This window comes from Sus scrofa, chromosome 13, assembly GCF_000003025.6.
Source record: "Sus scrofa isolate TJ Tabasco breed Duroc chromosome 13, Sscrofa11.1, whole genome shotgun sequence".
Classification (NCBI taxonomy): Eukaryota; Metazoa; Chordata; class Mammalia; order Artiodactyla; family Suidae; genus Sus; species Sus scrofa.
This window is the reverse complement of record NC_010455.5, coordinates 139,310,000-139,322,247: the sequence shown is the minus strand read 5'-3', so window position 1 is coordinate 139,322,247 and position 12,248 is coordinate 139,310,000. Positions and strand designations below refer to the sequence as shown.

Here is a 12,248-nt window from a genome sequence, read left to right as displayed (position 1 = left end):
TTTTTGATTTTCTTGTTTCTAGTTGTGGCCATTTCTTTTCTACCTAGAGAATTTTATTTAGTATTTGTTGTAAAGCTGGTTTGGTGCTGCTGAATTTTCTTAGCTTTTGTTAGTCTGTAAAGCTTTTGATTTCTCCATCAAATCTGAATGAGTGCTTGCCTGAGTTAGGGTATTCTTGGCTATAAGTTTTTCCTTTTCATCACTTTTAGTATATTGTGCTACTTCCTTCTGGCCTGTAGAGTTTGCTGCTGAAAAGTAAGCTTATAATCTTATCAGAGTTCCCTCATATATTATGTGTTGCTTTTCCCTAGCTGCTTTCAATTTTTTCTCTTTGTCTTTAATTTTGGTCAGTTTGATTAATATGCGTCTTGAGAAATTCCTCCTTGGGTTTGTTCTGTATGATGCTTGTGCTTCCTGGACTTGAGTGATTCCTTTTTCATGTTAGGGATGTTTTCAGCTATTATCTTTTCAAATATTTTCTCCTGTCCCCCTTTTTTTTTCTATTTTCTACTTCTAGAACCCCTATAATTCTTGGTGCATTTAATGTTGTCCCAGAGTCCTCTCATTCTTTTTTCTTTATTCTCTTCCATATCACTAAGTTCCATCAGTCTGACTTCCATATTTTGTATTTGTTCTTCTACATCCTGAATGCTGCTATTGATTCCTTCTAGTGAGTTTTTCACTTCGGGTATTCTCTTGTTCATCTCTGTTTGTCTGTTCCTTAAATCTTCTATTTCGTTGTTAAACATTTCTTGTAATTTCTTGATCTTTGCCTTCAGTTTTTTTCCAATAAAAAAAAACTGTATCATCCTCACCATCATTACTCTGAAGTCTTTTTTTAAAAAAACAATTTTTATTTTTTCCATTATAGCTGATTTACAGTGTTCTGTCAATTTTCTACTGTACAGCAAGGTGACCCAGTCACATTCTTGTATACATTCTTTTTCTCACATTATCCTCCATCATGGTCTATTATAAGTGACTAGACATAGTTCCCAGTGCTATACAGCAGGATCTCATTGCTTATCCATTCGAAAGCCAATAGTATGCATCTGTTAATTCCAAAATCCCAGTCCCTCCCACTCCCTCCTCCTCCCCCTTTGCAATCACAAGTCTGTTCTCCAAGTCCATGAGTTTCTTTTCTGTGGAAAGGTTCATTTGTGCTGTATATTAGATTCCTGATATAAGTGATATTGTACTCTTTCTGACTTACTTCACTTAGTATGAGAGTCTCTAGTTCCATCCATGTTGCTGGTTGCTGTGAATGGCATTATTTCATTCTTTTTTATGGCTGAGTAGTATTATGGCTATTTTGAATAGTGCTGCAATGAACATGCAGATGCATGTGTCTTTTTCAAGGAAAGTTTTGTCCAGATATACACCCAAGAGTGGGATTGGTGTGTCATATGGTAGTTCTACGTATAGATTTCTAAGGTACCTCCATACTGTTGTTCATAGCGGTTGTACCAATTTACATTCCCATCAACAGTGCCAGGAGGGTTCCCTTTTCTCCACACCTTCTCCAGCTTTGTGGACTTATTAATGATGGCCTTTCCAACTGGTGTGAGGTGGTATCTCATGGTAGTTTTTATTTGCATTTCTCTAATAATCAGTGATGTTGAGCATTTTTTGATGTGCTTATATATCTGTATATCTTCTTTGGAGAAATGTCTATTAAGTTCTTTTGCATATTTTTTTCCATCAGTTTTTTTTTTTAACTTGCTGTTGAGTTGTATAAGTTGTTTGCATATTTTAGAGATTAAGCCTTTGTCAGTTGCATCATTTGAAATTATTTTCTCCCATTCCATAGGTTGTCTTTGTCATATAGGTTGCTTTTCAACTTCACTTAGTTGTTCTTCTGGGGTTTTGTCTCGTTCCTTTGTCTGGATCATGTATCTCTGCTGTTGCATTTTTGTCTAGCTTTCTGTGTACTCTCCATTCTGCAGGCTGCATTCTGTACCTCTCTTTCTTCTGGTTTCTTCCCCCTTGTGGGTGAAGTTGATACAGGGGCTTGTGGGCAGCTACCTAATGGGAAGGATTTTTGCCTGCCCACTGGTGTATGGAGCTGAGTCTTACCTCTGGTGGGTGGGGCTATGTCTCTGTTATGATTAGAGATGGCTATGGCTGGAAGGACATTAGGCAGCCTCTCTGCTGATGCGTGGGACTGTGTTCCTCATCATTGTTTGGTGTGGGGCTTCTGAGCACTTGTGCCTGCTGGCTGTTGTTGGTGGGGCAAGACTTTTCCAAAATGGCAGCTCCCAGAGGAACTCACACTGGTGAGCCATCTTGTCCTTTGAAATTGCAAAAATTAAAGTGATTGATAGTAGCAGTTGCTGCTGGGGATGTTGAAGTTGAGGGCTCCCCTCAATCTTTTTTCTGGATGAATCTGGATAAAGATTTATTAATTTTCTTTATTTTTTTAAAAAAATCTTAGTTTCAGAGTTCCCGTTGTGGCACAGTGGTTAACGAATCTAACTAGGAACCATGAGGTTGTGGGTTCAATCCCTGGCCTTGCTCAGTGGGTTAAGGATCTGGTGTTATGAGCTGTGGTGTAGGTCGCAGACGCTGCTCAGATCCTACATTGCTGTGGTTGTGCATAGGCCGGTGGCTACAGCTTCGATTAGCCCCCTAGCCTGGGAACCTCCATATGCCACAGGAAGCAGCCCTAGAAAAGGCAAAAAGACAAAAAAAATCTTAATTTCATGGATTTTTTCCCTTTTTAAAAATTTTTTAATTGTTATTTCCCCAATAAAATTTTTTTTCTACTGTACAGCGTGGTGATCCAGTACATAGGCATGTACTTTTTGCCATTGTTATATATTTTTTGGTTGTTTTTGTAGTTGTTCTCTGTTCTTTTCTTATTTTAATCTCTTCCTTGTGGTTTGATGATTTTCTTTTATATAATGTTTCATTATTTTTCTCTTTTTTGTGTGTGTATATATTGTAAATTTTTGGTTTGTGGTTACCATGAGATAAAAAGGTAGGTAGATATATAGCAGATATATAGTTAGATAGGTAGGTAGATAGATAGGTAGATAATTTGTTTTAAACTGATAGTTATTTAAATTCAAACACTTTCTTAAAGTTCTACATTTTTTATTCTCCCCCAGCACGTTTTATGTTTTTGACATTATATTTTAAATCTTTTTGTATATCCTTTAATTGCTCATTATAGTTATATTTGAGTCTACAACCTTTATCATCTAACCTTCATACTAGCTTTTTAAGTGGTTGATCTATTGCCTTCACTATACATTTTCTTTATCAAAAAGATTTATTTTCTTCATGAATGTTCTCATTTCTTGTTTTTGCCTTTTGTTTTTTGCTTAAAGACTCTTTAACATTACTTGTGTCACCTGTTAGTGGTGGTGAACCCTTTTATTTTTTTGCTTATTTTGGGTATTACTTACCTCTCTTTTAATTTTCAGTGATAACCTTGTTGTGTTGAATATCCTTGGTTTATGTTTTTTCCTTTCAGCACTTTAAATATATCATGCTGCTCTCCAGCGGCCTACAGTCATCTGAAAAACATCATCTGAGAACTTTGGGATTTCCTTTTATGTGACTCTTTGTTTTTCTTTTGCTGCCTTTATAATTCTTTTCCTTTAACTTTTGCCATTTTTCCTTATGATATGTTTTTTTGTGAATCTCTTTGATTTTATCTTTTGAGAACTCTCTCTGATTCCTAAACTGGTATATCTATTTTATTCCCTGGGGTAGGGAATTTTCAGCTATTATTTCATAAAATATGTTTTCTGATCTTTCTTTCTTTTCTCCTCCTAGGACTGAATCCTATGATGTGAATGTCTTAGTGTTGTCTCAGAGGTCCTTTAAGACCTCTATTTTAAGGTCTTTAAGACCTTTAAGACCTCTATTTTGCTGTTATGATTGGGTAATTTCCACATCACTTATTATTTCTTCTGTATCACTTTATCTGCTGTTTATTTTCTCTGGTGTATGTTTCATTTTAGTTATTGTATTTTTCAGCTCTGATTGGTTCTTTTTAATATTTTCTAAATTTTTGATGAAGTTCTCACTGATCCTATTTTCCTGTGTTTGTTGAGCATTTTTATGACCTTATTGAACTCTTTATCATTTGTATTTGTTATCTTCATCTCATCAGGATATTTTCTGAGATTTCATCTTATTTTCTGTGTTTGACTTTCTGTGTTTGTCTTTATGAATAAGGCAAAACATTTACCTCACCTGGTCTGTAAGGTGTGTCATTGCAATGGTATATCCCTTTGTAGACTGTGTGTGCCTGGTGACTTTTGTAGGAGGGTTGGAGCTAAAGTGAGCATTGGCTGTGGCTTATGCTAGAGCAAGCTGTGGCCACTACCTTGGCCAGGTTATGGATGTTGGAGTCAGAGCCTGGTGTCACTAGTGTCTACCCAGTGATCTTTGATGTTACTCTTGCAAAAATATGACTCACCGAAATCTCAGATGATGGTTAGCCTTTTTAAGCTATGAATTTTTTAAACTAAGATATGCAAATTGTTTTCCTTTTTTTTAGTCAATGCTATAGCACATTTAATATACTACAGTTTAGAAGTCATTATGCACTGAGGAACCCCTCAAAAACTTGTGTGACTCACTTTATTGCAGTATTACATTTTATTTAGGTATTCTGGTTACTGAACCTGTAATATTTCTAAGGTATGCCTGTATTTATAAAATTATAAATTTCCCTCATGAGGATTCATCTGTATCCCACAAGGCTCAATATGAGGCATTTTTGTTCATACTTTTATTTCAAACTGTTTTATTTCATACTTTTCATTATGATTTCTTCTTTGACCATAATTACTTAAAAATATATTTTTTAGTTTACAAAATATTTTTATCAATGACTTCTAATTTTATTTCATGGTTATTAGGAAATATATAGTATCTATCATTTTGATTATTTGGTATTTACTGCTTAATTTAACAGATATTTTTTCAGATAACTGTTTTCTTCAGAAAACTTCCAGGTCCTGATGATATGTAGTAAAGAAATCACCTACTTCTTTGCCTTTATGTTACTTATATTCTATTGTGAGATATGTATTTTAAAATTTCATACAAATATATGATATGTGTTTGTGATTTGGGTGCTGTTCCTCTTTTGATATGATCAGGCATGATTACACAGTGATCTTATTTTTGTCTTTATTCATCATGGGCACAGAGTGATTTTTGTTTAGTTTCCCGTGGATGTCAGGGGCTTTTTTTCTCTTTCTCAATTCTCTTAGAGATTTTAATGTATTTTCTTATTTGCTGAGGCTGTTGCTTGCTTGTAATATTTTATAAACAAAATAAATTTGTCTTTCAGATGTTTAGTATGAAATATATAGTAGCATTTTAGTACGTTATTTCATACATCTCAGGGCTCAAATTCTGAAAGGTTATATTATTCCTTTTCGTGCATAGGTCAGATTTTCCAAAATTTTTGAACTTACAAATCTCCTTTCCATATACTTCTTAGAATTTTTTTCTCTTATGCCCCATAGGATTTGGATTTATTGTTTATCATTTCTCTGGTATGTAAAAAGGGTTGAAGTTAATACATATCTTAGTACACTATATGTGACTCATAAACTTTATTTTTATTTTCATTTGTTTACACTAATTTTTACTTTAAATATATGAAGTCATTATGCCATTTACTTTAGTATGTAAAGAAGCTCAATTTTTTGTCAAATCAATTTTAAAATTTATTGTTTGTGATTTAATAATAGAATATTTAAATATGCTGTACCTTCAAAAGTAATATACATTATTTTCATGGCCTGATATTTGAAATTTTATTTCTTGTTATAACTACCAGCTGGCTCATTTTTTATTATTTTTTTGTGTTTGTTTGTAAAATTTCTAGGGAAGTGATTAGATCTCAGGATGATATGTATTAGTAACTTATAAATACTATCATATTTTATGTTACTACTATTTTTTGTTATTGAAACATCTTTGTTAACATTATAAGAATTTTCATCAGAGAAATGCTACTACTGAATTTCAAGAAAATCATAAGGCAGATCTGAGGGAAATATTTTCATTATTTGAATGTTGGCCTATTTTTATCTGTTCTAGGCTTTTTTGCTTTGTTTTGTTTTGTTTGTCTTTTTAGGGCCATACCCACAGCACATGGCGGTTCCCAGGCTAGGGGTCGAATCAGAGCTGTAGCTGCTGGCCTACACCACAGCCACAGCAATGCCAGATCTGATCTGTGTCTGTGACCTACACCACAGCTCACTGCAATGCCTGGATCCTTAATTCACTGAGTGAAGCCAGGGATTGAACCTGTGTCTTCATGGATACTACTCAGATTTGTTTCTACTGAGCCACAATGGGAACTCTGTCCTTTCTGTTTTTTTAAAATCAGTGATGGAGTACATTTAACAAAATATAACTACAAATACTAATTCAGAATTGTACTATAGGAAAACCATCAGCACATCTAGCATTATTTAGTGAATGACTGGGTCTTGAATGTGATCATCTAATAATCATCTGTTCTCATATTTTTCTTTTGAAATGAATTTTATTTATATTGTTAATTGCCTTATTTGATTTATAAATATCAGGTATTTTTGTGATATGAATCTCTAGAATACTTTTGTGAACTTTGGAGACTTCATAAATCACCAATTTAAAATACTGACAGAAGTCAAAGACACAATAGAATTTGATGGAAAGAAATTTGAAGCCAGATTTGCAGCTACATTTTTCAAATGCATAGAACTGAAATGGCATATACATTGTTTATTAAACTTAACACATTTCATCCTTTATTTCATCATTATTTTCTCTCCCATTTTTCTTTGGTTCCAATTTTCTCATTTATTTTTATGTTGTATCATATGCAGTCTTACATGTTTTCTCAATTTTTCTTTGAAACAAGTTATATTTTTTTAGTAAATGTTTATACTGAGGTAGAGTTCATTACCAATTTTTTTTCAATGAGAAAACCTATTCAGGTTTGGAAAAATGGGTATTCTGCATAAATTTGTATTTTGTAATATGATTTTACTGTATTAACATTAATCTTTGTTTGGAGGAAGCTAAAGTTAATGTTAGAATTACAAAAATGATTGTTTTAATGTTTTCCAGCTGCTGATAGGTTATGAAAATGGTACTGTAGTATTCTGGGACTTGAAATCTAAAAGAGCAGAACTGAGAGTTTATTATGATGAGGTAAGTGATTTCTACTAAAATATTTGAAGAGTATTGTGACTTTGTGACTGTTTTCTACTTTTAAGCTTTGTATGTAACTAATATTTTTATCATTGGAAAACTGCCTGGTTCTGATCCAGTGCCTCACACTGCCTGTTGGTATTAGCTCAAGTTGCAACTCTAGGTTGTTCTCTTGAGTGGGAATTCTGCCTTAACTGACTATTTTTAAGCATTTTGGGGCATCTAACATATGTGGTTATCTCTTACCTATGCTTTTCCTTCCTTTAAGCTCCATGCTTATGTCTTAACTTTTTGTCCTTAAGTTCTCTAAAAACACTATTTACATCTTCCTTAGAAAATTGTTTTCCTGTGGCAGAAAGTTTAATTAATTAGTTTGAAAAACCTTATCTTCTAATACTTGCCTTTTTCAATAAAGAGAGTTTTAAAATTGGTAATACTTAGTAATAAGAGTCAGATTTTGAATTAGTTTTATTGTATATAATTGGGACTTTAGGTTTTCATGTAGAGAAAGCAATGGACTTTTATAAAGGAATATTCTCTTAATTAATACAGTAAGTACATTCAAAGATTGATTCTAGCCCATTAGTTATTTCCTCCTTAAAAAGAAGCTAATGTGTAGAGAATGAGGCTAGGGGCAAAAGGTGAGAAAGGGGAATTACATCTTTTAGCTGTGGAAATAAAGGTGATCATCTAGGCTCTCAATTAAATTTTTAAAATGGCATTGTGGTGGAAAATAAAGGTAAAAAAATCACTGTCAAGTTATTACCCAGGCTTAAATGGAAAGAGTGCCAAAGAATTTAAGAAACACTGACAATAGTGTGTTTATCAGGAGATAAATTTAAAAGGAAAACACTTTTCTTTTAGAACAATTTCTTTATGTGCTCTCGTCCATCCCCTCATAATAGTAAAATTTAAGTTTTGGTGCTCAAAGATACAAAGCTGTCCCATAACCCTCTCCTCCCAATTTACTTCTTGGTGCTTCAGGGAAACTAAAATTTTTATGGTATATACAAGATTACTCTCGCGGTGACAAAGAACTCAGAAGTAAATGACATAGCAGCTAGTTAATTTTGTTATGATTGGTGAAAAATGATCTGGCAAGCAATGTCATATAATTATGTTCTTTATGATCAATTTCCAGGGCAACTTGAATCATAAGAAAAAAAATGTTTTAGAATTTTCCTTTTGTTAAATACATAAAATATAAAAACGAGGGCAGAGATTGCTTCCTCTCTCAAGACTTGAAGCTAGGTAATAGTCCAAATTGTCTGTTATTTAGCCAGTTGGAACTAGAGTAGAGCAGCTAAAAAGGGAAAACAGAGAAAAGTGCTACGTCTGCCAGTTTTCCTGTGGCCTTATAAAGTGTGGAAGGAAGATTTCTAACCTTAAAAAAGTAAGCAAAAGTAATTTTGCAACTAAATGTTTAAATAAAGATTAACAATGTTTAGGTCAGTGGAATACTACACTATGCCTACTTTATACCTAGAATTATATGATTATATATATATTCTATTGACTTTAATGCATGACTATACATTCTATTATCTTAATAAAGATAGTTATATACTTCATGTTACAAACTTTTTAAACTTTCCTCAGCATTGTACCTCACATATTTAGAGATCATCTGTAGTACTTACCTGAAATGTTTTCTCATAAGTCATCAGTGATCAGTGACTCCTTAGTCTTTTAAGTTCTTCACTAAACCTGTGACTTTAATCAGCCCATCATTCTTAAAATGGATTATGACCTTGTCTGTGTTCCGCTTCATTTTTCACCCCTCCTTTCTCCATCGCTGATTCTTTCCTTAGCTCTCCTTTAAATTATAAATACTCTTCAGGATTCTATGTCTTCACCCGCTTTTCATTTCTCCAGTTTACATTTATGCTTATATCCCCTCTCATCATTTCCAATATTACCTATATTATGCTAATAAATTAAAAATCCATATATTTTGTCTTACTTTTCTCCTAAGACTTAGAACCAAACATTTAATAGCCTATTAGAAAAATCCAGACGAATATCCATTAGCACTGAATTTATATCTTAAGACCTAAGCCTCCTTCTGTGTTTTTTTTTTTTTTTCAGTTTTCATTAGTTATTTCAATTTCAAACACTCAGAGTCATATTTGACCCTTTCTTCTTCTTCATAAATCCTATGGAATCACCTTTATAATCTTCTTCATCCTATTTTTATATTGTCTTTCATTTTTTTCCTCTCTCTTTTCATTCCCACATTCATTGTCCTAATTTAGATTGTTATCTTTGCCTGGAAGACTGTAACAGGCTTTTAACTAATCACATTTCCTCTGATATCTTACCTTTTCAGTATATCTTTCACTAACAAAATTATCATTTTAAGACATATTTCATGTAATTCTCTACCTTAGAATCTTTGAATGGCTCCCAGTTGTCAGCAATACAAATTCTTATTCCTTGACAGGAGATTTAAGGCCCTGGTGTTATCTATTCTCTTGAGTTTAATTTATCACATCCTTCCACACTCTCCTCATACTGCAGACATATTGTTCACTATCTCCTAAATGTACCATGTATTTCCTACCTCCAAGCCTTTGCTTCTGCTAATTCCTTATGATGAACTATCTTTCCTCTTAGGCGTGTCAAAATTCTATTAATTCTTCAGCCACTAAAGCTGTTTGTACTATCCAAGTAGTCCCTTGATGAATAATCATTGATGAATTCAGAGTTTTGTAAATCCAAGATCCTTTTCAGAAATAACTATATGAAAATAGCTATGGTTTTTTTTTTTTCCATTATGTCAGTATTTCTTAATCTCTCACAGAGGAGTCTTTCACAGTTTGACATAAGGATAACTTTTTAATTCCTTGGTAACCATTATTTTTCCTTCTTTTGGATTGTTACCCAGCTTTTTGGGTTTCCTTTGTCTTTTCTGTTTGTGAGAAATTCAGCCACAGCCACTGAGTTGACCAAACAGACTAGTGTTTTATTTTCCATTTTTAAAACTTCTTCTTTAGTGAGTGTATCATATTTGGATTTTCAGCAAACCCTATTTTTATACTGTCTTTCATTTTTCATTTTTTTCCTCTCTCTTTTCATTCCCACATTCATTGTCCTAATTTAGATTGTTATCTTTTTTAAGTCCTTTTTTAAAAAAATAGTGGATTATAACCAAATAAATAGAAATTGAATATTTATCCACTAATTTAGCTCAAATGTCAGCTTTTCAATCTCTTCAGTAGTAGACTATTTGATGGGAGTTCCTGTTGTGGCGCAGAAGATATGAATCCAAATAGTATCCATGAGGATGTGGGTTCGATCCCTGGCCTCAGTTAGTGGGTCAGGGATCCGGCATTGCCATGAGCTATGGTGTAGATCACAGATGCAGCTTGGATCCCACGTTGCTATGGCTGTGGCATAGACTGGCAAATGTAGCTTCTATTTGACCCCTAGCCTGGGAATTTCCATGGGTGCAGCCCTAAAAAAAAGAAAAAAAAACCCGGACTATTTGACATCCTCTTTTTTAAAAAAATAATAAATTGGTTTTATATACATACTTTCCTGTACTATAAGCATACTTCTTTGATAATAGTACTTATTTGGGTTTTGTGTTGTAGCTATTATTTGATATCTGTCTTCTCCATCACTTCTTGGCCTTTTGGCTAAGATCAAGTGTGATATCTGTCTTCTCCAATAGATGGAGATTCAGTGGGATAGAAGGAGGGATTAGGGCAGGGGATGCTTTCTTTGTCCCCACCATTTCTAGCAAAGTAGTTATAAAACAACTCTAAATTGAGGTTCATCCAAGTTAACATGTAGAGGAGGCAAGAAGTGACATTTCCCTTAAACTACCTACAAAAATAAGAAACAAGGAGAGGAGAAGACAAAGAATGTTTTTTCCTCTCACTGCCTCTACTGAACTTTGGCAATAAAGAAGTCTTCTCTACCCAGTAATGAAGACCAGAATGGGAGAAAACTTATGTCCAGTGTATCATGGTATCTTTTCCAATTAGTCAAATCTTACTTATCTTGAGGTACAGCTCATATACTATTTCATTTATGATATGTCTATTGATTATTCTAGCCATCAATTATCTATAACTCTAGTACTTATTATTTGGAAATATATATTTAATATAAATATATACATACATAAATTAGTTTTGTATATAAATATTAAGAGACTAAATGTTAAAAGTTCCATATAACATGTATTATTAATATTAATATATGTGTTCCCTATCTTGCAGTTGTTTTAAGTTCCTTTAAGGAAGGGATCATGCTGTACACATCTGTTCAGCTTTTATGTCTACTAGAGTTTCTTTCATTGTGCTTTTATTAGCACATTCCCCAAGTTCTATATATACTTTATTAATTTTGAAAGAATACTGAGTGTGGAAATATGTGATAAAATTAATTACTTATCCACTCAATAGATATTTTGAGTGCCTACTTTATGCAAGACACTATGCAGTCACTGGAAATAAAATAATTTAGGAAAATGGAATGATTATTTTTAAATTTTATCTTATTCACATCTACAGAGTGATCCTGTAAATGTAAAAATTTTTAAAGGCTTCTTTAATTCAATTTCAATTCAATTCAAACTCAATATAAAATTAAATATATGTTAGAATTAATATAGTTCATCGATTAAATATATGTGTTTTTTAGTTCAACAGATACTGGCTTCAAGTGGTGAGATCTAAGAGAGTATCTTAATCTCTGTAGGCCTATTTCACCATGTGTAATTTGGAAAAAATAATACCTATTTTGTTGGATTAAATGAAATAATGTACATAAACTGCTTACTACAGGGTCTGTCACATAGTAAGTTCTCAAATTGCAACTGTTAATGTAAATTACTTTTTAATTTGGCTACTTTAATGAAACTAGGCCTCTAATTTACCAGAGATTATCTTCTGCTAACCTTGCTATTACTTCTATATAATAATATTCAAAGAAGCACTAAAAGATACAAGGAGGACAGAGAGTTTACAAAAAAAGTTCTGACATCTAACAATATTATGAAACTTACTTAACTTTATCTCATGAAATGTATTATTGTAGCCTTTTATAGAGGGTTGAAGCCA

The 12,248-nt window shown here is 32.8% G+C and overlaps 1 protein-coding gene across 18 annotated transcripts in view; it reads left to right on the top strand.

The window, feature by feature from the left end:
* STXBP5L (syntaxin binding protein 5 like) overlaps positions 1–12,248 on the top strand; it is a 374,297-nt gene that overhangs the window by 168,980 nt on the left and 193,069 nt on the right. For all 18 annotated transcript variants that reach the window (XM_021070284.1, XM_021070287.1, XM_021070297.1 and 15 more), the window contains one exon: positions 7,093–7,176. In XM_021070284.1, coding sequence (XP_020925943.1) covers positions 7,093–7,176 — 84 coding nt within the window. The remainder of the gene's footprint in view (positions 1–7,092; positions 7,177–12,248) is intronic.